General features: G+C 38.0%; 1 protein-coding gene across 11 annotated transcripts in view; it reads right to left on the bottom strand.

Moving 5' to 3' along the window:
* Nucleotides 1-27,580, bottom strand: part of EHBP1 (EH domain binding protein 1) — a 223,116-nt gene that overhangs the window by 77,076 nt on the left and 118,460 nt on the right. For all 11 annotated transcript variants that reach the window (XM_069850070.1, XM_069850071.1, XM_069850072.1 and 8 more), the window contains 2 exons: nucleotides 3,225-3,403; nucleotides 2,561-2,609 (listed from right to left, as the gene is read on the bottom strand). In XM_069850070.1, coding sequence (XP_069706171.1) covers nucleotides 2,561-2,609; nucleotides 3,225-3,403 — 228 coding nt within the window. The remainder of the gene's footprint in view (nucleotides 1-2,560; nucleotides 2,610-3,224; nucleotides 3,404-27,580) is intronic.

The raw sequence follows: 27,580 nt of genomic DNA, 5'->3' as shown, positions 1-27,580 counted from the left end.
GTGTAATTTAGTAGCTTACATTTTTAAAGTGCAGGACATGTTCTTAGCAATATGAAAAATTATTCTTCTTGATAAGAGACTACAGTAGCAGTGTGCTGTAATTGTAACACATTTTTTTCACTATTATTTACTAATAATCAAATTGGCGTTTTAAATTAAATTAGTTGGTTAACCTCCTTGGGAAGGCTATATGGATAGTTTTTATATATATATATATGAGATATAAGTAAAATCACAACTCTTTGGATCAGCGGGGAAACTACCCCTGTAACATTTCTCATTTTATCAAAGATAATCCTGGTTTCTCTTTTGCTCCCAACAGAAATCTGTATTTGCAATGGACACTATGCACCAAAAATATCTTTGAATTTTGACTGATGCTATTGTAATTCAGGGTAGTTGTTTGGGGTTAGTTTTTTCTTGAGAGATATAATTGTATTGTGGAAATTAAAATAAATACATACGCACACGTGTATATTCAAGGAACTAAGCCTATCTACCTATCTCCTGAAGAATTTTTTTCTTTTTTCTTTTTTTAATTTACTGACAAGCTGATTGACAGACATCAATTGGGATCCATCAGCACAACCACCACAGGCAGTATTCCAACTATTTCCCAACTATGTAACACACTGACGTATTGGCCAAGATCAGATGTCACACGTAAATACCCTTTTTTATTCAGCATCAGTGGCAGCACCAATTTGGCAAATGACTAGTGTACATTATAGAGAAACTCCAAAGACGTGCTTTTTTGTAACAGAGCATTTCAATGTGTAATTATACACAGTAATCACACTGAAATAGTTGTCTTTTAAGATTTTTTTTTTTTATTAAAATACAAAAAAGGTCACTCATTTCTAAAAGATAAACTCTTATGGGTTAATCTTTAATCTATGGCCACAGTCACCTCTTACCTCCTTTCCTGGGAGAGGGTGAAAAAAAAAAAAAAAAGAGCTGCTTCAGACAAAGAAAATTGTCCTATTCATCCATAGATGTTATTTTAATTGGTTAGGAGGAATCATTGTCAAATGTGTTACATATCTGCATGGAATTTCTAGGCAGCCATTGTTGCCAGTGCTGCATTCACTCCAACCAAGGGCAGGCAGGGTTATCAGGCAGAACTGTGTGAGACCAGGAAATAAATCTGCAGGAAGCAACTGAGATACTCAATGTAGCTGTCAGGCGAAGGCTTGCAAAGTGATGAAAGAAAAAAACGGCACAATAACAATAATCATTACTTCTTCAGTCCTGGGAACTACATCCTGTTAGAGAGATGGGCTAAAGACTTCACCATTTGCCATCAGTGTTTCATAAGGAAAAGATGACTGATTGTATTGCTAATGTTTTTTTAATTGATAATCTACGCTTTCTTTTTTATAATCTGGTTTAATTAGCCCAGATGCTCAACAAAACTTGAAGTACAAAACCATATGGTCATAGAAAACGCTGTGAAGTCACAGCTAATCCACTTAGGTCATTATAAGATCCCTTATCACTATGAAAAAGACATCATTGGCCAAATCATTGATTAGAAAACAGCAGCTCAGAGATATTTCACTACTTCTAATACTTAAGTACTATTTCAAAGACAAGTAACTCTCTGGCTAACACGTAAGCGTCCAGACACATTAATTTCCCAAAACACAAATGAAATTTAATAAAGCACTTTCAGATATTTCACATAGGTACAATCTAATATTCCTGAGTTATATATGCTATATAATACTAAATCCAATTAATTTATTCAAAGTATATTTTTATACCTTTATCCCAAATAAATTTAGTACTTCTAAAGCAGTATGAAAATAAAATCACAGCATTGAGAAGGCAGCAACTTAAAAACAATTTTCAGATGATCTTCAGGAACAATTTTATTATCAGTGACTCATATGAAAATTATAATTTCTATACATGTCCCTGGGGCCCAGCTGAAGCTTGTAACGTGCCTAAAATAGTGAGCAGAAATAAACAGTCTCCCAGTGATCCCCAAATCAAGTTCCTGCTTATTCCAGGGAAACTTTTTACATCATTGCATCACAAAGGTACAAAGAGTGGTTTAAAACACCTTCTAAGTGCAATGCTACAAACTATAGAAGTCGGTGTAAAATTTCATCTTTAAGCATACAAAAAATCACCATCAAAGCAACATCAACACGATGATGCATGGAGCCCTTTTAAAGAAACAGAAAGAAAAGTCTAGCGCATGAAAATCCAAAAGCAGTTATGTTTTTAATTTTTTTAATTATGTGGCTGATTGGAGAAATCAGAGGAGTGATCACAGAGGCTGGCCGGCCCTCTCCTCTGCTTTCACAGCTAATGGAGGCCATACAAACATTAAACACTAATGCTAGCCTTGCACTTGTTGTGAATGTTAAAGACCATGACAAACTAGAGTCATTAATGCATCTGATTTGAAGCGCAGGAGGTTGAATACCTTCTGTGAGCCGCAGTTGTGACCTTACAAAACAACCACACTTTCCCAAAATTAATAAAAACCTGCAGTGAAGCCAAAATTGAAGCAATGTCTTTTTTTTTTTTTTTCCCTGGCAGTTCTTACCTTTTTGTTGTTCTCTTTAATATCTTGAGGATTCAGGGACTTGTAGTCACTGAGGGGGAAAATGGCACAGTGGGTATGTACAGTATTTGATAAAAGCAGCAGTTTTAAAACAAACTGAATCTAAAAATTTGACATACAATAATATCATACAGTAACTAGCAATTTCACAGCAATTCAATCAACAAAACTAATAGTGTGGAAAATTAAAGGAATAAATAAATAAATAAACAAACAAACACCGATTACATGTTTCATTGCCTGAAGCTTTCCATCTAAAAAAGAAGTTAAGGCAGGGACTAGAGGCCAGCCTTGACAACCAAATTTACCAGGAGGTAATCCGTCCTTGTCAGCGTACAAAGAGCTTATTCCTCTCATATCATTTCAACACCAGCACAATTTTCATAACCATCTTGAAATCAGTTCTTCGTATAAGATTAAGAAGAAGAAAAACAAATCACAGAGAGGGCAGGAACAATTGTTTATAAAACAAGGGGGAGCAAAGAGGCCATAAAGTTTTGAGCATTCATAAATCTGTTTTCTGCTTGAAACAAACAAGTGAAAACAGTTCAACACCTGAAAGAAGCAGAGATTTGATTTTTACATAAACTTAAAAGTTTCTCATTTCTGTGAGTATGAGCTTATGCAGGCAAAGAGTATAACTTACATTAGGTCTGGTCTAAAGTGATGCAATATTGCACAAAAGGATAAACCGTTTCTCCATGATGTAGTAAAATTGGTGATTTTCACTCCTCTATAGTTTTTTGTCACTTCTTTGCACCACACTAGCAGTGACTGACTAGCATTTGGCTTTCTCCCCAGAACAGGACTTGGTATTGGGCTTGGCTGAAAAAATAAAAGAAAAAAGAGAAGAGATAAAAGAATTTAATGGAAGATGAGAATTAACATTAATTGACCTAACTAGATGATCTGTATGCTTTGATGTGAGTTTAGGTCCTTCACAGCTGTCAGTTTACAATGACTGCAACTTGCAAAAGACACAAATCGCAAGTTATTATCTCCAGTCGTTGCCCTTGGCACTTGTCTCCAAAGGATGCAGATATGCGGGACTCCAGATCTACACAGGAGAACACAGGCCAAGAATTGTACCAGCGGAAACACTGTGCTTAAATATTTAAGACACAGTCCTGCACAGCCCATGACACACACCCGTGAAAAGATTTCCCTAAATGCAGCCATGGAAAAGCACCTCCACAAGCCCTTTTGCTTATAATGAAGATAAAGTTCCAACTGGATTAAAAGTCGGGCATAGCAGGGGCAGAGTTTAGGAAGAGTTGTGATCTGTCATTGCGGCATGGGGATCAAAGTCGCTGCATCTGCGACACGTGATTAACTCATTCATCCTGTAAATGCTCCAGAATAAAGTTTTCAGATGCACTTATCCTGTTTGAGCATGTGATTGCAAAAAGATAACTAAGGCATGGTGTTTACTATCAGCCACTTCCAACCGTACCGAAAGTGCTTCTTCTTTCAGGCTTTAGTTTTTCTATGTGGAAAAGGAATTTTGGCCGTAAGTCATTATCAGAGGGTGGTTTCTAACAATGATCAGTAGCTAATAATGACCATTTGCCAAAATATTATTTTGACATTTTTAGTAACATTTTTGTTAGCACAGAACAAGAATTAGAACCAAATAAAATATTTCAGGCATTTGGCATTTGTCAGACTGTCTGCTGTTCCGCAAAATCAGGACAGAACTTAATGATTGCAACTGACGTTTTCAAGAAATATAGATTCATTTAACCAGAAAAATATTGTCACTTTAAAAATTTCTCAGATGTAATTAGACAGAATTTGACTGACATAAATCCAAAGTTTGAATTACAGGGAAAGAACTAAACCCACTTCTTTTTTCTATGCAATATAATTAAGAGCATACATACACAACAACCATGTTGTTTATGCACCTTTCAGCTAGAGAGTTCCCAAATTAAGATAAAGATAGAGCAAGTAATTTACTATATCGCAAACACTTAAGTTCAACAAGAAAGTCCTTTCGACCATTTCACCTAGTTGTGAAAGACCAACGATGCCCCCACTTGACTGAAGTATGTCAGTGCTAAGCAATTAGCGGCCAGCCACCAACCCATTCACGCCTTCACTGCTTCTGGGGAAGAACATGGACAGAACCAGGACAGGAATTTTTCATTTACCATGACAGCCATCCCTTAAAAGTTGTTTTATAAGCACACCTACCTCATCATCAGATAGAAGCACTGCCAACTAATTTAAAACCTGTAAAATGTATACCTCGCTGAGATGTTAAATATCGGATCATGCGTACAAAATAACTTGTTAAAAAAGTGTTGTGTTTTTTTTTTTAATCCCCTCAACCATTCAAATCAGCATGAACAAATCCATTAATGATGAGACAAATATCTCTAAATACACTGAATTAACATCTTAACAGGGATATACAGAATAGGGAAGAAAAAGCAGCAATAAATTATAAACTTCATTGAATTACAAAATTATAAACATGCATAGAATTTTAATCAGAGAAACAAATACTGCTTAGGAGCTGCCAGTTACTCTGGATTCAGAGTGATGTAACTAAGATCAAGTTCTCTTGGATTTTTACAACTGTAAGCAAAAAACAGTAACAAACCACCAACTCCAAATTCAAGGTACTGCATTGTTTAAAATCTATTTCCTATCTGAATTATATGTACAGAAATAACACTGCTGGGAGAGAATAATTAAAATAACACTATCAAGATGTGAAAAAATGGTATTTTAACAATTTTTAGAGCACAGAGCTACTTCGTCAAACCATAGAGCACTACTTACCAGATACAATAAATGTCAACTATAAAGTGAATACTTGCTGCTGAAACTCTCTACAGAAATGTTAAATGTTCCAGTCACCGCCTAAATATTTTCTGATTAACTCAGAAATGGCCTAAGGCAATATTACCATCCAAATGCCTTAATTACAGATCTAAGAAACTGAAAATATAACTGATTTTTAAACTAGATTTTCAAAACGGTGTCCAAAGCTACTAAATCAATACATTCAGCAAAATTTTGAATTTTATTTACAAATTATATATTTTTAAAAAAATCTAGATTACAGTTCCTTAGAAATCTATACTTAGGATGGAGCTTTTTCCCCCCACTTTTGTCCCTTCATTTACTTTACATTTTCTAAAAGTATTTTATCCACAATATGCAAGATTCAGAATCGGCATAATGTACTTAGAGTTTTCTCTTCTCTAGCTGATAAAGCAGAAATTATAGCTTTCTGCTTCTGAAATTAAAGCTTTCTGTCTGAATTTAATACTCCAAGTTTTTTGGATAAAGGTGAAGTTTATATTATGACAATGTTATGCTCTTATTCATCACTTGAGTCAAAGCTATCATTATTTAATCTACGATAGAAGCATTCAACTTGAGACACACTGGAGATAGATAAGTAACAGCAGAATTGTGTAAGAGCCCTTGACATCCCTTCAAAAGGGTTAACCTTAGTTAGTTTTGATTTATTTTTGTGAAGCATGATTATGAAAAACACTTTTTTCTGATATCTGCAAGTTATACATATCAGTTACAGGTTCAGTGCAAACATCATTACTACCAAATGCCTATTTCTAGGATATATTTGCTCTACAAGATTGTAAGGAACTCATCAAATGAAATGAAAATGTATTTAGCTTTTTCTTACTAAATTTCTTTTAAGCACTGCTTAGACAATTCTTCTGAACCAGTCACAACTTGGCTTTTTGGGTTCAAAAGCCAAAGTCACTGAGAACTCGTTTGGAAATGCCAGTAAAAAGCATGAGATATCCACAACAGTGCCAGATCTCCTCCCTGGTCAACAGGTTATTGAATCCAATGCAACCGATTCTTATCCGGCTGTGGATTAACCACGTAGCAAGTGCAGAGGTACTAAAGCTGGTCCCCAAACATGCTAGTTCTGATCTAGATGCAGCGCCATGTGGGTGGATTTAATCAGCTGGAGTCAGCACTAGCTTCAGGATACCTTTGTTTCATAGTCAACAGAAGCAAGTCTCTTTATTCTTCTTTGGCATGTTCTGGAAGCTTAATTAATATATTTTCCAGTGTATACATTTTTTGTCTTGGGAGACTATCCCATCAAACCATTACCTTGTGTTAACAAGCCTTAAATATTAGGCTGCATCCCCACATTTCAAAATATCTAAATAATTTTTTTCCTGCTCTTGGAAACACAGAACCAGGTGCACTGATGGTTTGCAAAGAAGGGGTTCAGCTTCACCTCTGACTCATAGGCCAATACCCAGGAGAAGAAAATCAAGACATGAACTGGTGATGGGAACATGGGGCTATGAACCAAGCCCTTGTACGAGACAGGGGAGCAGACACAATGAAGGTTCTAGGGATTCAGTCTGAGTATCTCAACAGCTTGATGAGGGGTTGCATGGGGACGGAGGAGTTTGAAGAGAGCAAGAGGCAGTGTTGAAGGCTGGAAGAGAAAGATGCCAAGATGCGTAAGAAGAAAAAGTATGTAACAGCTGTAGGAATCTAGGTGGAAGACTTGCATAGTGTGAGCTTTATATTATATTTATATTAATGAACACAACTCCCTAAAGAGGGAAGGGGTTGAGAGAACAACATAGGAAAGGTAATTAACTGCAGGAGGGGAAGAAACTGCGATTGAGATAGGGCTGAAAGTCAGAATAGAGGAGACCTACAACCAACCAACAAACAAGTTAAGCTCCTCAAGAAGCAAGCAGAGGCAACAGTCTTTTAGTTATATGACTGAGCAAAATAAAAGGGATACTATCTTACCCCTACCAAATATACAATGCTGTCTAAGCTGAAAATTGTGAAACCATTAAAATGCAAGATAAAATAAATGAAAGTCACACGAGGTGAGACAAAATGTACAGCATCTGGCTGGATGCAGAAAATGTTTGGGAAACACAGCTGAACTGAGTAGTCTGAAAAATGGTATAAAAGTACAAGATAAACAAGACACACTAATGCAGTTAAATAGATAATTTTATATCATCAAGATGATACTCGAAAATCTTTTTTAACAACATGGGGCTCTACACATAGGAAGTATTTTAAATTAAAGATGGCTCATTTAGTAGAATTTATGCCTTTGGCAACGTCTGTACATATCCAACGTGCATTCAGTTTTGTCTATTCTGTACTATGGAACAGTCCAGGCTTAAGTCAAAAGCCCATTTTTAACTAGTATCAGGACCAAAATAGAATATGGAAATCAAGTCTGCAAAGACAGACTAAAACTGCTTTCTGTTTTATTCCAAAGGTAGAAAGAAAATCCTCGTGGCTCAGCTGTGGCGACACGTTTTATATTTAGGCTGGTTAGTTATTTTTTAATTAGCAGGTCACCATAACATTATGATGGCTACAGTGACACAACAAAATACAAACGGCATTTCTTTTTGCTTCTGGCAATGAACGTGCATGAACTATTAGAAAATATGCACTTCCCAGAAAGAAATATTAGGAGTTCTGCTCTCTTGTTACTCTGATACACAAACATACCAGTTTAGGATTGCATTCTTCAACTTTGATGCTCTCTATTTGCATGGCATGATGTATGATTACACAAAGTGAGTAGTCCCTACTGTCCATAAATTAAGGGGATCCAGAAACTCAGCTGCCTGGTATGAGTTAGATTCACTGCATTTGTTTCCTATGTATGATTAATAGGGAGTATTTAGGTAACTTCCAGGTTTCTCCAGCATCAGACATCTTTAAACTTTGCTTTTCTCACTCCTCTCACCACGCCTGCAACTAATGCGGATATGCAACAAAACACGAACTTCTATCTTAGAAGGCTTAGCCATAAGCTTTTATTCCTTATCATTTTACAGACTTAATTTCAGCACAACCAGGCCAATCTACATTCAAACACAACCTTAACATTTAGACATCTGCCTGAGCAGACATGATGCTCTGATGTTTGAACCTGGCAAAGTAAGGAGGAAGGTGAAATCCGCAGGACATGCCTCAAGCTAGCTGTTCATCAAGTAGGTGAAATTCTTGCATTCTAAAGGGTTTTCAGTTACCTGTCGCATATTTTGGTGGCTGTGAGGCTGTGAGCTTTCCCAAACTATGCCCAAGACGAAAAAGGAAAGCAGCTACAGTATGTATGTGCTACCTAAAATACCAGGATAACTTTCTAGGCAACAAGAATGCTGGAACCTCTCAATCAAAAAGCAATCAAGGAAAGTCGTCCGGCTATTCTGCTCTCCTCCTCTGCAGCTTTCCAAATCACACCCATTTGCAAAAGGCACTTGCTCACAGCACCATGGAGAGGACTGACATGCTGGAGAACAGAACAGTTTACTGCAAGGTTTAATCCATCCTGTGCTTTCAATATGTTTTCATTTTATTAGTTGGCGATGGACAGACAACGTGGCCCTATGTTATAAGTTGTATGATGCTGGGTTCAATTGAACACTTTGAATCCATGGGAGAACTGATGAAGATAAGACCTGCAATCAAGAATCACATACACTGCAAGACACCATTACTGCATTCCCATTCTGAGGCAGCCACAGCATCCTATTGTTTGCTGATCACCCTTGCTGACTCATGTCTCAGCTTACACAGTTTGTGTTGTATGTGGCTGGATCATATACACAACGGCTGTCCTTCAACACACCATCACTTCTGGTCCCAGCCCGTTGGTACAGCAAGTCCCTTGTGCTTGAGTTAGTTTATATGCATGAACTTTACTTGGCCAACCCCCCAAACAAACATGATGATGATATTTTTTATTCTAATCATCACTACCCATTTCTTCTCATGCAGTGTCTACCTCACTGCCCAAGGCAAAAACTTGTTGGTCATTATTTATAATCCTTAACTTATACTGTATGGCACTCAGCTTCATTTAAGCAGTATGATGCAAATGCTGCATCAAACAGCACTTGAACTTGTCCGTGATCTCTGGTGAGATAGCCATCACACAAGAGTACTCTACAATGGCCGAATAAGTATATTGACACGACAAAGTGACGCACAGTACTTTACCAATTGCCTGAGTCAGTAAGTGAATTGACTATCACAAGAACTCTTAAGATGCAACCTAACATCAATCTGGTATACACATTTGCAGCAGTCCACCAAAGCTGTTATTCCCTTCATGACTCCAGGGGCAGCTGAAGTGCTCAGAATAACCGAAAAACTAACTTCCAGCCTTGGACAAGTTAAGATGAAGTTTAAGCCACCCTGAAGACATGAACACATCATTTGTAGCCTCAAACAATTCATAGCTTGTTCAGTGTCACACACCACTTCTGTGTCATGAGCTCTGTCCAGGCTCTTTGTGGCATTCACCTAGCACCACAAAGAGACCATGCTTCGTTAAACACCTTCCAACTCCTAAGGAAAAATAAAATGGCAGCCCTGCAGCCAAGTTGCCTCTTCTATTATAGAGTCTGGTTACTCTGAGCACCGAGAAAGTGGTCCAGCAGAAAATCATGGTATGTAGTCATACAAATGAAATGTGTGTATGTATACAACCTTCTGGCATACAGTGCACAAAGATGGGAGAGGTTACAGTAAGAGAGGCTGCCTTAAATCTGGCAATTCATAATTGCTAAGTACTTAATTTTGTAATTTTTGTAATTATCTGTAGCCTCCTTTCAGCTTTTACTTTGTCTGGTAATGATGTAACTTTTTCTCAGCACAGTCTTTTAGGGTTTTGGCTCGGTTTTCACTGTCAGGGATTAAAAGGATAAAAACCCCTAAGTATTCGGGAACTGAACTCTAAACCTTCAGAACCACAAGCCTCAACTACCAGACAATTTCCTCACTTGGGCAACAGGACGCAGGGCCTGCCTGCTCAGGGGAATTAATTAAGAACAAGACAGACTATTTATTTCAAGACGATTACCTCCCCCTGTGGATGCCCTTAATAGAGACTAACAGAACAGCACAGGAGTGAGCATAGCTACCTCACCAGGTTGAGAAGCCCTAAATTTATTAGCTAATTGCAAAGAGAAGATTATGTTAATGTGCTGGTAAAGGAGAAACAAACCTGAGACTATATAATGAACTGGTTACTTATCTGCAAGTAATTTCACCTGGTGGTCAGTGCAGTCATGAAAAAAAAAGTCATAGTGAGTTCCTTCTCAGATTCAACTATTATAAAAGGATTGGCTGAGGCTTGTCTGGCTTCTCTTCCCTGAGGTCGCATAATCTTTACCTTGAACGACATGTTTTCAATTAAAAAACCAGAAAAAGGTATATAATTCATACCATTAAGCAGAAGCAAATGCTGAGCTCGTTCTCTGATGATTACATGTATTTGTAACGTAACAGTAGGAACAGGTCACATGCAGGGACGGGGCCTTATTTTTCTGCTCTCAGAAGACTGGCAATTTCCTTGTGTCCACCTTCTTTTCTCCAGCTGCCATAGTGGCACATGGGCTGAAGTCTCCGCTCCCGTGTAATCTGCGCTGGAAGCCCAGATGAGCTACCAGGATGCTGCTGGTTCACAATCCCTGGCTTTCTGCCATGATGGGAATGTTCAGGGGTTTGGGCAGGTTGCCAGAATTAAGCAACTTAAACCACAGACGAGGAATAGCAATTTTCAAAGCTTTTAACTTTGTTAAATGTGAACTGAACTAGCAAAACACACCTCCCTGGGCCCAAGGCTATCTCTGCCACATTTCAAAGGCCTGCGGCAAACAATGGAAGTGTTAGAGCTTGTCAGAAAAGGTCACAAGAATCTCTTCTAAAAGAAAGCACAAGGCGAACCGAAAATGAGAGTCACTGCCAATTCTTTCCCAAAACAGTGAACTCTTGTTGCTTTTGCAGGAATTTCTTTTGACAAAAGCCATTAAATAAACACAAATCATTCTCCCACTCTTCTAAACATTTCAACAGGTATTGTTTTTTCAGGCAATCTCCTGATGTTGTATCATTAAGGTGACATTGCTCCATAGAACTTTATAGATACCTATTTTGTAAATCTCCTGCATCATTTACACTAATGCTCAGCCACAGGGAGATTTATGGAAGTATTAGTCTTTGCCTATGAGAAATCTTTGTTTTCAACACTTGAGAACAGAACCAAGTTGCCAGATTTGTTTAGCTATTGCACTAACAAAGAAAACAATCTCTCTGTGTGAAGGGGTTCAGAGCACTCGATATTTTTAAGCCCAGTATTGATGTCACAGAACTCAACCTGGTGGCTCTGAAGGTCAGAGTACACCTTGTAACAAGGTGGGAAAAAAATAAGCGTACTCTACAATCCTGCATGAGGTGCTGGCATTCACAAGCTTACATCAGGCATGAAGGTGGCTATTCTCAAGAAAGCTCCTTAGGACAGCTATAGTTAAATGAGAATTTAATGGATACAAGTAAGTGTTCGCCTTGATAAACTACCGCATGGGCAGCGCACTCTGTGCAAACAATTGCAAGATAGAGATTAATAAAAATATTGCTCCACCACTCAGTAGTAAGGAGGAGCTACCCACAGATAATAAGAAGACATCTGAAATGCTTAACACTTTTTTTCCTTCACTTGCCTTTATTCAACAAGTCAGATGCAAGACAGATGCATGTAGCATTACTAATATCAGACACAAACCCAGCAGATTTCAGCCAGGTATGGAAACAGGTTAAATAAACCAGGTGCTTTCAGATCCGCAGAACATATTTAATGTACTCCTAGGATACTGGAGAAATCCATATGAAACAAGATCTGAAATTAATGGTCAGATTGAAGAAAAGCAGGAAAAGATTACATTCCCTTCCAGTCTTTAAAAGAATAAAAAAAGAAAGATCAGAAGACGAGCTAACAAAAAGAGGTGGAACAAATAATTAAGTTGCCTCTTAGCACATGAAAATTAAAAAGGAGACAAGCAAGAAACATTAGTCATTAACAAATCATGACAACCAGTTGAATTCCTTCTATAAGATGGAAGCAGGTGGGGTGGGGGGAGAAAGAGCAGATAAGACACTACGATTGTAGTTAAGCTCTTTTTATTATCTCTCAAGATGCTTTCATAAGGAAGCACAGAAAATGAAGTCTTACTGAGACTTGCATTGCATAAGTGCAAGACAGGCTGGAAAACTGTATTAATAAAATCATAGAATGGTTTTGATTGGAAGGGACCTTAAAGATCATCCAGTCCTAACCTGCCTTGGGCAGGGACACCTCCCACTGGATCAGGTTGTCCAAAGCCTCATTCAACCTGGCCTTGAACACCTCCAAGGATGTGGCAACCATGATTGCTCTGGGCAACCTATGCCCATGCCTCACCACCCTCATAAAAAATTTCTTCCTAATATCTCATCTAAATCTGCCCTCTTTCAGATTAAAAACATTACCCTTCATCCTATCCCTGTACTTTCTGATAAAGAGCCCCTCCCCAGCTTTCCTGTTGGCCCCCTTTAAGTACTGGAAGGCTTCTATAAGGTCTCCCTGGAGCCTTCTCTTCTCTAGGCTAAACATGCACAACTCTCTCAGCCTGTTCTCATAGGGGAGGTGCTCCAGCCCTCCCATCTTTGTGGCCCTCCTCTGGACTCACTCTAACAGATCCATGTCCTTCCTGTGTTGGGGATTCCAGAACTAAACACAGTACTCCAGGTGGGGTCTCATAACAGCAGAGTAGAGGGACAGGATCACAGAATCACAGAATCATTAGGTTGCAAAAGACCCCCAGGATCATTGAGTCCAACCATTTCTATCAATCACTAAACCATGCCCCTCAGCGTATTTCTTGGGTTCAGTGTTGAAAGACTGAACTGGGAAAGCGGATGATACACTAGACATGAATCTGGGATGGACAACAAATGGACTAGAGAACTCCGACCATATAAAAAGGAGAAAAGGTCTGAAGAAACCAGGATGAAATTCAATAGGTACTAGTGCACTATATGAAGGAATAATCATTTACATAAATGCAGGATGAGGAAGAACTGATTAGGCAACAGCTCTTCACAAAAAGACATGGGGGAAATAGTCTATTCAAGCTGAATGTAAGTCAACAAAATCAGGTTGTTGTGAAAAAGACAAACATCGTACTGAGATGTACAGACAGGAATGAACCTTGCAAGGCATGTACTGCCTCTCCCATTCCACTCAGCATCAATAAAGCTGCAGCAGAAAGTTTATGTTCAATTTTGCTTAACACAGTGTAAGGAAGATGAGTCCTAAGAATATCATGGAAAAAAAATAAACCACAAAGAAAGCCGGAGCAAATTTAGGGCATTTATGTTGAGAAAAACTATAAAGGAAAGGAACATAGTAAGTGTTGAAGCATGTAAAATTCTGAAAAAGAAAAAAATACTTTGCCCCCCATGCCAGTATTCACCAAAATGAAATTACAGTCTTTAATTGCAACAGGTCAGACATTAGGACGAACAGTCCATATGATAGTATAATGAAGCACTCTGACTGCCTTGGAAAGCCATGGATGCTTCATTATTGGAGGTCTTTAACAACAGCTTGAATAAATATTTCATTTCGTAAAGCTGCACTGCCTTTTGTGCAAGTAGAAAATTGAGTGATCTTTTAAGGTATGTTTCAGACCTACCTTCTCTGTTTATCCAGGTCCTACAGGGAAGGGACCTGGCTGGCACAGGCTGCTGCCGCTAGTAAGCAGGAGGTCCCCAGAGCTCCCCGGAGCTCAGAGGCCAGCTGATGAACCCGTTTCCATCGAGCTCATCTCACACTGGACCCTCAACTCACATCATCCTCAAAAAAAAAGCCCCTGAAACCTTGCCATTTAAAAAATTAAGCCTGGGTTTGGGGTTTCAGCATTATTTGTTTCATAAGCAACTCATGCACAGACTCACTTGGGTTAATCAGATTTCCCTGCAAAGCACTGTATATTTTGCTTTTTTTCCTTTTAACTACGATGGCACATAGTAATCTGAACACACAGAAAGTTCAATAATGGCTAACACAACTCTTTAAATGAGTAATTGTACAGAGTACGTATTTTAGTTATGCTTTCACTGTTTAGGAATCTGGCTATCAAAGAAGTATAACCCCACTGCTACTCATGAACACTAGAAGACAGGAGGGCTCTCTCCCATCCAGCACATCACTGTAGGAAGTCCCAAAGACACTTTAAAATCTAGGACACGTTAGAAAGAATATTTCATCTGCAAGGTAAGAGTTTAGGTCAAACCTAAGACAATGGTCAGTAAGAGAAACCTCGTGATTATATTTGGGTGACACTAGGCATTTATGCAAACACTAAAATGTAAGCAACACTGACAACTAAATCATCTGGATTCTTCTCTCAGTTACAGCAGAGATGACAATGAAGAATTACTTCCTTAAAAAAAAAAAAAGAAAAAATAGAGGACAAAACCCCTTCTATACCATAAATAGAACGCTTCACTCGCAAACACCATTCATAAACAACATATAAACCCAGAACATATTATTAAATAAATACAGCAAGAGAAAAATTAAGGAATGGCAGACTTGAGTATCCTTGTTTTAGATGCCCAATGGAACAAGCATTATTTAAGCAGTGTGAAGGCAGATTGATATCTTTACCTCATTGAATACTACTTTACTCTGTGAACAGCCCCCATGGAATAACAGCCACTACTCAAGAATTCAATAGCTTAATGAACATAACAAGACTGGCACAATCTAGAGCTTGATTTGCATATAGTATGAATATTTTTCTTAGTTTCATTTAAAAATAAAAATATATGTAAAAATAACAGCAATTCAAGTGCCACTTGGCTTAACATGCATTTTTCCAGGAATTCTGAAATTATCAAAATTTGCTAATTGCTAGGACTTGTGCAGCTAAAAGAAGAAATACACATTAAATAAAAATATCCTTTTTGTTTTATAATACGTAATTAACACAAGTGTTTCTAGTTTCGACACTGGTAAATCTATCCCCTTGAAAAATACACACATCATTTTCATGCTACAAATTAAATTTGGTGTGGTTACGCTTTTAGCACTCAACAAGTTAAAGCTTGTAAATGAAAACATGAAGCATAAAGGTATGGCAAGTCTCATTTAAGAAATCAGAATCTTTGGAAAGAGGACTTCTTTCATGCAGAAGTCAAGAAAAGCTGCTAATAATTAAACACTGCTGTTGATTAACACTTTACACTACATGTTTGTCTTGAAAGTCCTTATTTAAGCAGATCGTGTTATAAAACTAATCAAATCACAGTACTTCACTCCCATATGATGCCTGGCTAATAACCACACAACAGTTGGAAACTGTCAAAATATTTTACAGCTCAATTGTAATTACCATCCAAGTCTAAGCACGCAGTAATTGGGCGTTAGCCATGTTCTAGGGGCGTTACAGCAAAACAGAGCAGTCAGTTCTTCTGTCTTTCAATTTCTACATGTGTAAAACTCCTGAATGATCCCCAGGATCTACTTCATAAAATTCTGAATGAAATATTAGTACATTGTCTGCAGAGACAGCTTTTTTAGTTAGTACAATACAGTATTAATGTCAGCAATTTAAAAATTTGCCTGACATTCAGAAATATAGAATTTGTTCAGCAGATTTTTTTTTTACTGGTTTAAATTCCTAAAGTAAAAAATATACTGTCAAATAAATAAAATCTAAACATTTTGACCAAAATACTATATGCTAAATACAGCAGTGTTGAAAGCTTTGAGACAAATGCTGATTTTGACTCAAGGAACAAAATCTGCAGATCATAAATAAAGAAAATATTCCAAGAAGTTGAGAGTAAAGAAAAACTACTGCCACAATATGGTAACATGAGGAAATTGAAAGGATTTTTTAGCAGGTACTATTTTATGTGTAATGAGCATAATGCCCGTGAGTACTGTATACAGATGATAGCCCAATAGGTTTTCCTGAACAGACAACTCTGTAAGGGCTTCTGATTGTTTAGAGTTGGCCTTTCTAAGGCAGTATCAGAAATATAGTGCAATGATGCAGTGGTTCAATGCCATCCAAACCATTAACCCATTCATTAACTGTCACTAACTCCATAGTGACAAGACAGAAAACATCACTGGATCCATTTTGCATTATTATCCAGTGGATTAAAATCCTTAAGAGACAAGAAAGTGTTACTTTTAAGTGTCCTTTGGACTTAACTTACATGGTTGGGTTAAATAAAATTAAGCACTCTTGAAACAATGGTTCTCAATCGGTCCCAAGATGATGCAACACTTAACATGCTTCTGGTGTGAGCTGTTTGTGATTCCAAACACACTTCAGCAGACAGGACTGGGAAACATCTAGATGGAAAGACTGCACTAGAAGACTTCAGCCTTCTGATCAGTAGTACCAGCAGTGTTAGAAGGGGCTGTGGGGGAAGGTATCAATAGCTCTCCCTTGAGCTGGGGGATGAGATGAGATTTATCAAAGAACCCCATGGAGCTACAGGGTGGGAGAACTCAGGCAGCAAAAATTCAGAAAACTCAGGCTCAAGCCCTGTACATTATCTTTAACAAGTCTGATCACATCCAGGTGTTGCAATGTGTAGAGCACTTATCATTCACACCTCCCAGTCTCCTGCAATACTTCTCACTGCACCTTGGGATAGGTGCAGGAGGGGAAAGAATGGAGCCTTCATTCCAACACAGGAATTTCCATGCTTTGGGAAGTGTAAATTAGAGCATTACTACTAGTTTGACAGTAAGTTTGCTAATAAATGTGTAGCAACATATCTAATTGCATAACAAGAGATTAAATGATTATGATATTCTTTGAAATGGGGTGAGTAAAGAGAAGAGAAAGCATACATAGGGGAGTGCTCTGGCAACACAGCAAACTAGCTATAATACATAAATTATGATAAATTTATAAAAGCCAATGTATTCTATACTTTGTTGATAATACTCTAAATAAGCTTCCAGTGGAATCTACAATGTTTGTTCCAAAAACCAAGTTATTTCCAAGTCACATGAGCTTCTGAAATTATTTAGTTATACGTAGGATCTTCACCTTAAACATATGGAGTTTGCAGATTGCTAGGCAACACTTCGCAGCAGAAGCGTAACCCAAGACATGACTAGGAAACAACTACAGTGACATCACTTGACTAAGATCTGCCTTACCTTTAAAGTTGTGTAGGGGAGGAGTTCAGAGCAATTTTTCTTACAGTTGCATTAAAATATACAAACAGCTTAAACAGAAATGCTATTGTGAGAATGATGAGTTTATAAATACATAGCGTGCACACTACTTTAGTCATAACGTAGTTTCTCATTGAGTTACATTCACATATTTTTTTTACCAGACGTAAATTTTTAGAAGTAATTTTGCAATTATTTATTATCTCCTATTTTCACTGCCAAAGTTTTATAAGTGCTGCTATTGTTCTGTAGCTTTTCAACCCCTTCTACAAGTTTTCCGGGGGAAGAGGTGGGCATTGGACTCTCAAAAGAAGAGTTTAGGTAGGCAAGACCCATCTCCCAAGACCTTTTCCCCAGACATCAGAGACAGGTTTAGAAGACTCTTCAGATCAGAAGTCTGACCTAGATGCTCTACGCTGGCCTTAGGGGATCCTATTCTCTGCCCACCCATTAAGGAAAACTACAGAGATAGCTTATGTCCTAAACTGGATGCGAGCAATATGGTTGTACCTAACTTCACTACAAAAAGAAGTCAAAAGGGACATTCTTACAGAACCTAAACCTACAACCTGTGTGGCCAGACTCACCAACCAGCTTTTAAAAAAATCTTCTAACTTGAATGGATGAAACAGAAAATGGGACCATAGTAGGATCTGGTCTGCCTCTTACTCCATTTTAACTCAATAAATATGAAAATTTCCCATTTTAAATATATATTTAAAATGCTAAGCTATTTCTCAAATAGTCCCAAGCAGTTATGCATTTTCCAGCAGTAGTCACATCACCTTGCTGGGGCTCCACACAGAGCCCATCACTCTTGCCAAAAGCAGCAGGGTCAATGTTCAAGAGCTGAAGGATGTGAAATTGCTAAAACCTGGTCAGAAAGTAGGAGCCCAAATATGTGCATGGTATCGTCCTCCTTTCCTCTTCTCTCCTGTATTAGGCATGAAATATTGCTGAAGTGACTGTCCCAGACACAGTGAAAGTGAGCCAAGTGGTGATGGCAGGCAAATTACATGTCATCCATGCACCAAAAAATGCACACAACTCAAAATCCGGAGCAATATGTTTCACTAGTTTGGAGACCACTCGCAGCACTTGCTTCCTCTGAAAAAGGATTGAAACATTCCTTTTAAAAAGATGAAGGTGGACCAAATAAAACCACTTAATATCCTATGTGTTGTCTGGGTTTTTCAGGCTCTTTGAATACTTGCAGAAAAAAGTTTTTAGATCAACCAATTGTATGTCTCTAACTGGAATTACTTTTCTGTTATTCCCTATTATTCACACCTATGTCACATTCTGGTTCTACATTTGAAAACAATAGTAAATAGTGCTAAAATAAAACCTAACTTTAGTAGGCAAACCCTCAAAACTATTTTTTGTAGAAGTCTAATACTGGAGCTATAAATAAACATAAAAAAAAAAGTTAAATGCATTTACAGAAAAAACTCCATCCCTTGGAAACCCCTCAGAAGCATTTTCTTTCCTTTTTTTTTTTTTTTAAAATAGTAATGGTAATATTCCATTAGCTTTTTAAGTACAACAGAAGGGTTATGGTTACGGTTGTAAGAATTTGAGCATTGAAATAATATTTGGTTTGCTATAGCTTTATATTTAAGCCTGCTGATTGGGTTCTGGTCTACACACCCCACGTCTCAAAACAAAGGATAAAGTCACATTATGTTACTGAGTCATTGCTGTCAATAAAAATCATGACAGACTACGTACCAATGGTACAGAGTGCCATGTGGGCACTTTAGAAACGCATCAATCTTTCAGCATTACTTTCAAGTGATAAAAAAATAGGCTTTTTGTGGAGTTCTTGAGAGCACTTTGGCAACTTTATGAAGAGGGGTCACAGTGTAATTTAATACAGTTGAGTAATTAAGCAGATTCTAGGACAAAACACTTTAATCATGATCTGTTAAGTCACCTGCATGAAATTACTATCTGAACTCAGTTTTTAGAAAGTTTGCATGCAGGTAATAAAGGCACATTTATTATACACTTCTGTATATAGCAAATAATCATGTGCTTTGCAGTAACCAATATACTAATAGCTACACATGTATATGCAGATATACACAAAGAAAACATACACACATCATCAATGAATTAATTTCATTACATTCCAGAAACACAAAATACAAGGCAACTAATTAAAACTAAAAGGAAGAATGCAAAAATATAATACTATTTTTCTTTTTAGTTAATTCAGGTTGTGTAACATTTTAGGACATTTTGAGTTAGATTTCAAAGATCTATTCTCACTGAAGCATGGGAACAGTGACCCTTGCAAAGGGTTTAAGAAGATCACAGTTCCCTGTCTTGGAGGTGTTGATGAAGCCAGAGAGCACGGAGATTGTGGCTGGTCTATCAAAGAAAAAGACACCGTATCCTTACTTGTGGATCACCCTTCAGACGTACAAAAGACAAAAGACAACTAAGGAAGCAGAAACTGCTCTACTCTGCCCCAGTTCACATTCATGGAAACTTAGATGAAAAGATTCCACATAAACATGATTCAGGAACAACTAAAGGCCTTCAACTTCTTGTTGCCTTCAACAGGCTCTCCATTAAGTGTCATGAACTCTAAAACAAGCCAGGTGTCTAACTGCAACCATCAAACTGAAATTTCAAAATATACTTCTAAGTTTTCGTTCTTGTGAATATGACAGCCTTTCACACAACTGCACATGTACAATCACAGCCAACAGTTACACAGCCAACAGTTACGTACACATTTGTGAGCTAATGCACAGAACAATGTCTGTGAACCCACAGGAGACTAATGGCTACTTTCTACATGCCACGGTAGGCATGAATCCACCCAGTTTGAATAGCAAAGTTACATGCTCTTGGTGCTGAAGATGCCAGGTGTGCACATGAAGTTGTTTCTAGTCTGAAAATTAAGCACCACAACAACTTCAATAAGGCGACAAAAATTAGTAACGAAGCCTCCAGCACCCAGAACTATGTTCTTCAAGATAGTCAATACCAGATAACATCTTTTTTTTTTAAGTATCTGTTGAAAGTCTCCTTTTTGGGGGATGGGAGATGTGTTACAACCTCTAAGTTTACAGTGGAAGCAGGTAGCCGACTGCTCACCTCACCCAGTTCTGCTCTAAAGTAGTAAGGGAAGATAAGCTGTATTAGAAAATGTTTTACCACACTACCTCCTCTGAATCCAAATGATTTTCTACAGTGATAGACTGCCCTCTCAACAGTATAGCTTTCTTTAAGGTGTAATGTAGGCATTTGATCAGTGGGTGTTTAATCAAGCTCTTAAATATTACAGTTGAACTTCTAATATATTAAGCTCACCAATAATTTTCATAACATTTACACCATGATTCCCTTAATTACTTCAGTTTCAAGCTAGCTCCTTTGAAGCCCTTTAATTGAGCTAGAGCACATTATTTCATTCACACCTTAAAAGCTTTTCCTATGCATGCTTTTCAAAGCTGATTTGTCTGAATTACACATATGAACTATATTTAAATTTGTGCATTATTCATTACTATAAACTATGAAGGATCATTTAGAGATTAACACAACTGTCTACTAAACTGCAAAATAGCTCGTCAATAATGAAACCAAGCAAGTCTCAAAGAATTGGTTGTATTTAAAAAAAAGTAATTGAATACTTCCATAGTGCACAAAAATATTCTCTGAGTCTACCAAGAAAAAGCATATGCATGTTTTATTTTTTATTGATATGAAAACAAATTCCATTTATCTAACAGGCACATAAAGTATAAAACTACTTAAGATATATCATAAAGAGTTATTGCTTTAACTGTGTTTTCAACCTTTCTTTTTCTTTTTAGAGCAGCCTCTATACAAAGGGCACTGCATGCATTTGAGATCCATCTATATGCTTGTGTACAGGATAAATCCAATAAAAAAATATTAGCAGGTTCTGGATTTTGTATTGAAATGGCCAGTTCTCCAGAGAAACATCACCTCCTTCTTCCCTATATTCCACTTACATACTTTATAGAAAAGAAGGTAAATCTAAACTATGTTGTACCTCACAAACCCCTCAGCTCATATAACAATGGTCACAGAGAACAGACAGTTATTCTGAAAGAGCAGAAAAAAACGTATTTAAAAGGAGACAGTGAGTCAAAAAAACATGTATACATCTTGACTTCAATAAAATCCAGGATCACTCTGTTCCTTTGGATTGTTTTTTATTTATTTTATTTTCTTTTACGTGGTTAATTTTTTAGGAAATTGTTGGTTTCCCCCCCACCATTTTTTTTGTCACCACAGATACTCCCTTTAGGCAAACGTGCATCAACAATCCTCCCACGTTCAAAGTCGGCTACATCTGTTGCTCTTTCCCATTGTTGAAAATTCCTGCCTTAATCCTATTTGACTTTATTCATGCAAAGGTCATCCTGAATTCAACAAATGGAGGAGCGATAGCAAGCACACTGTTGAACACGGCTAAAAAATGCTGTTGTAGAACATGCAGCTAGTGTGCCGGCACTATCTCAGAAGTACTCGGTTTATTATGCAGCTTCTAGACCTCATAGCTGTGTTGCAATATGAATTGGCAACATATTTCTTCTAGCAGCGCAGGAATATAGCAATTTCCTTCCAACTGGCTTGATTCTTTCTCCTTAAAAAGATTTGCGCTTAACTCATGTTTGCTAGCGAATATGCGTTCAACATTCATACACAAGGTTTGATAGTTTCACATGCCCTAGGGTTAGCTTCTGGTACACGCAGCTTCCCTGTTTCTCCTATTTTTGTCTTCTCGGTATATCAAGCTTCCCTAATGTATTTAATTAACCAGCTCGTCTCAAACTAATGAAGATCACTATTTTAAATAAATGAGGCAAAGTTCTGCCAAAACTACTTTTACAAAATAGGGTAGAACAGCTAATACAAACACCTCGTATTAGGACCACCACCGTACTGTAGATTTGCTTGCAGAAGCTGTCTATTTTGGTTTTAAACTATTTTTTCTTCCTCGGTAACCAAAAGAAAATCAAAGCATTCTGGCTCAGATCTGGGATTTATTCCTACGCTTAAGTATCTGACCCAAACCAAAGAAAGATTAGTGGTAACAGTGAATTAGTAAGCAAAATGAAAGTTAACTATTAGATTGATTTATTAGGGGAAGATAAATTATTTTTATAGTATGTCCATAAGTCATCATGACAGAAACAAAGGAATATTTATTCCTGCACGCTTATTTCCAGTTTGAGGTGCTTACCAACCATGACAAACCGAGCCAAAGCTCCATGCAATGCCTAAAAGTTAACGTTACAATAACATAAACTTATTCAAATTGTGTTTAACTTCTCGTTTGGTACAAGGGAATACTGGAAAGAATCAAGATTTCAATGTAAAAGCTGACCAGTATTCTGCTTGTATGGCTCTTGTTAAGAAGCCTGATAATAAGGTGTAAAAACTCTACAGAAAAAGGATAGGCTCCATCAGGTTTTTGTTGCCAAGATTTTGAGGATTTTTGTTTTGATGGTAGTTTAAAAGAGAGAAGCATTCCTTCTTTCTTCTACCTTCTAAAGAGCAAAGCTTGAAGTAAACAGCAGTAATAGTCTGTGAAGCCAAGCATGCGAATCAAAGCCTTCCACGTCCTTTGAAAAGGTTACGGTGAATGGCAGGAAGGTGGTTATCCTCCAGTACCTAGCCAGGAGCTCACAGCCCCGCACTCTCTGCCTGCCTTCTCCCACCTCCCTTCTGCCATAGGAGTGAAGGCAAATAACTTAAAGGAAATAAAACAAAAGGCCTTCGTCCTGGATAAGGATTTTCAGATTACATATCCCAGAAGCTCGCCCAGAGCTCACTTTCAGCTTAACTAACGTGGTTGTTCTTCAAACGTTACAGCAAGCCACAGCCACTTCGCCTGACTGGTGGTGTTTGTACCTAATCTGGCTTGTCCTCTGTGAGAGAAACTAAACAGTATCATGGGTGCGCTGACATTTAAAAACATCAGCGCTCCAAGAAATTTAATGCTCTGAGCAGCTCCTAACTTCTTCCTTGCATTTATGTACATTAGGGATATTTAAAGGACAGATTTCAGGCAAATAGCTTTGGCACCTTCTCGAGGAGACCAGTCCCTTCCAGATCCCACAGAAGTAGGTGCAACAAGACACTTCTCACAAAGGCAACGCAGAGCCCAGCTCACGCTCCCTGCCCTGACTGCGGAGATCCCCTGCTTTCACTCTCCCCATCTCTCTCTCTTCAGGGACTCAAAATACTAAATGTGCTTCCTAACACAGGGAGCTCCAGCCTCGAAAAGGTAGCAGGGGCACTCCAACCATCCAAAGGCCATCTCTCCTCTGATCTCAACAGTCTTGAAGCAGTTCCTGGATCAGTATGTCTTATTTGACTATCCTTGCACTTGTTGGTAAGACAGACTGTTCAGTACTTCATTCAAAGAAATGGAAAGGTTAACGTAAATAATCAGATTCACATGGGAAACTAGTATTAAATAAATTAGTGTATTTTTTTGAATAAAATATGAAAGAAGTATTTTTTTGTTACAGTTTGCCTACATGCAACGGTGCTGGCATTTTAACGGCACACAGCAATAATACTCCCCTTTACTTTGTCACACAATAAGTTCTATGCCTGTTGGCTTTTTCAGTTTCCAGCAGAGATGGATTTTCATCTCACAGAATGATGCACAGTTTTAAACTTCCAAGATGAAATAAAGCATACAGATATACTGCCATTGCATATCTAAAGAGAGTATTTTTCAACAAGCAGTGGAAGACAAACCTGAGTACTATAATATGTATATGTAAGTTAAATATAAAAACATGAAAAGTGAGGCTTTGAATGTCATAACATGAGTGAAATCACCAAGCCTTATTTGCACAGACATTTTGAAGAAGTGCTAACTGGTGCAACCCACAACTGCTGCAGGCACTAACAATGCTTCTTCCTATTTCAGTAGGAGCTATGCTGCACCGATAATGCAGAAATACCATAAGGAGCAATTATGAAAATGGCAAAAAAAGCCAAGCATTTATCATCCTGCAAAGTATGTATATTAATTTGAAATGAAACAAATTTTTCTAGGACAGCCCCGGAGACCTGTTATTTGCAACCTTCCTACTTACAAGGATCTAAATGAGAAACAGTGAAACACTTAAGAATCAGCACTTAAAGCTGCTAAATCAAGTGTTCAGAAGTTGGAATATTACAAAATTACGGTTACATATTCAATGCCAATTAGTAACCTTTGCATACTCCTATTAAGGGTACTTCTTCCCCTAGAGTTCCCCCTCACAGAGGGTACTCAATTGACAACCTCACTGAAAGGGACTACTGAGTATTTCTATTTATCTGAAATATTAATTGTTTGTCCAAATGCCTCATCTGCTGCACATTCCCTGGACCTTGAGCTGACCACAGTACCATTAATCTCATCAAAGGGCTTTTCTACATTGTTCATCTTCATGGTATTTTAATCTAGAAGATTAAACATTTAATCTTCCAGACATCCTTGTGAGGTAGCAGTCCATTTAACTGAAGCAAACGCGAGGTCCACAAAATACCTGACTTCAAATTATTGGAAGCTGCTGCTTTAGAGTCCTCAGTGTGAGACAATTCAGACCTGACCTTACCGAGAACTGCTTGGTTTATGATACTTCTTGTGCCATGAAACAGCACTCTTTCAGCTGTATCGCACTTGAGTCAAGCCAATAACTCTGCTACTTTATCATGGTTGTATCAAGCTGGGAACTTATAAAAACCTCAACACTGCTGTCCAAGATCTAGTGCAAGAGATTAGCTCAGCACTACCTAACAAATTCATGACAGTGAAAAGGATAATATTCACTGCTCCTGGACAGCATTTGGTTACCTAGATTTTAGAGAAAGCATTGCCTTTCAGCTAGCCCTTGTCTCAAAAAGCACACAGCCTGGACTAGTTCCCTGAGTAACATATACAGCTGATGCATGAGTCATAAGCCCTGCAGAAAGACCTGCATGTGATGATCTGTTTCCACCTAGATAACACTCTAGCTTTTTACTGTATGTGGTTGGAAATGAGAAGTGAAGGGCTGAGGCTGGAAAGAGTTCAATTCTACCTCCAACATACCAGTACAGGAACACATGGGTAAATTGATGACATCTGATTTTAAACCTCAGATTCTGAAGGAAACACCTCTCAAACATAATGTTCTATGAACAGCCCCTAAATATTTTTAACAGCAGTTCAACTGGCTTGTTGCTAGAAAATGGGCACAAAATACTTCAATCAGAACGGCAGAAAGCAGCAAATAGAACAAAGATGGGTTTGGTTTCATCTACACTCTTGATGGCTAAAAACCTGTTGGCACCAATCATGGGAGTAGTATGAAGACAACAGACACCACCCTCCATCAATTAACATCCATTAAGCCACCTGCAAGGAGAAGGAGGGACTCAAGCAAGGCTGCAAAAAAGAGAAACTCAGAACATTACTGCTTCAGAAAAAACACATAGGCAAAACGAGCAACATCCAACTAAGAAAGAATTCATCATTTCATAGCCTAAGGAGGCCACTTGTAAGCAAAAACCTACTCATAAAAGCATGAATCTCAAATACTTCCACACAGTATCTGAGACACTCCTTTGGGTCCTATTGGATAGTAAGTGGTTGTCCCTTCTGCCGGTCTCTTTGGTGCCAGCTCAGGACAAGTTATCACACATTACACACCACTTCAGGTACCCGTTTTTACAAAATCTCTAATCAAATAGGTAGAGCAGAGCAAGGGACCTCCATTTGGCAGAACAACTCTGTCCATCAATGCTCCTACCCTTTATCCATGTCTTCTATTCATGTGCAGTCATGCCTGCATGTTTAAGGGGAGAAAGAGCTTTTGTAACATCTTCCCATTTTTTCTTGTCCAGTCATGGGTTTGCTACTTAGGTCACATAAGTGAGAGTCTGTAAATATTCAGGGACAGTTAATATCACCAACATAAAATGTCTATCAATTACTACTATATGTGCACATATGTATGTGCAGGTATATAAAATGTTTTCCCACTTACATCAGTGAAAATTCTTGTCGCTAATGAAACAGAAATATAAACAACTACCTAGAAATTGTAGTAATTAGATATCTGATAATTCAAAATTATTTACTGCTTCTCTACTTCCATTTGCATAAACAGTGACCCCTTCATTAACAAATCATTTGACTTCCATAAAACCAGTAAAAAGAGAGACTAGAAGAATTTAATTTCCCTATGCTGACACAGTAACTGTATTCAGCAGGTAGGAACTTGGATGAGTAAAGTTTTGTTGGTTTTCTTGCTTTTCTTTTTTTTTCTAAATGTTTCTGCTACAAATATGAGCACAGGGAAACTTAAACCATAAAAGACATTTGAACATGAAACAGCGGTAGAAGACTTTACTAAGGTTGCATTTTCCATTTTACCAGGCTGCTTCCTAGAAGTAGTAGCCCAAGCACTACTGGATCACTAGAATCTGCAGCTGCTGTGAACAATGAATACCCCAAACCAGCACACTGCTGAGATGCTAAGGAAGTTGTGGTTAATGACACAATGTCCAAGTGGAGACCAGTGATGAGTGGCGCTCTGGAGGGGTCAGTTTTGGGACCAATGTTGTTTAACATCTTTGTTGCAAGACACGGATAGTGGGATTGAGGGCACACTCAGCAAGTTCGCCAATGACAACAAGCTGTATGGTGTGGTCAGCACACTGGAGGAAAGGGATACCATCCATATGGACTTTGACAGGCTTGAGAGGTAGGCCTGTGCAAACCTCATGAAGTTCAACAAGATCAAGTGCAAGGTCCTGCACCTGGGTCAGGGCAATCCTAAACACAAATACAGGCTGGGCAGAGAAGGGATTGAGAGTAGCCCTGAAGAGAAGGACTTGGGGGTGTTGGAGGATGAGAAGCTCAATATGAGCTGTCAATGTGTGCTTGCAGCCCAGAAAGCCAACTGTATCCTTGGCTGAATCAAAAGAAG

Source organism: Phaenicophaeus curvirostris, chromosome 2 (genome assembly GCF_032191515.1).
Source record: "Phaenicophaeus curvirostris isolate KB17595 chromosome 2, BPBGC_Pcur_1.0, whole genome shotgun sequence".
Taxonomy (NCBI): Eukaryota; Metazoa; Chordata; class Aves; order Cuculiformes; family Cuculidae; genus Phaenicophaeus; species Phaenicophaeus curvirostris.
This window is presented reverse-complemented; position numbering and strand designations above follow the sequence as displayed.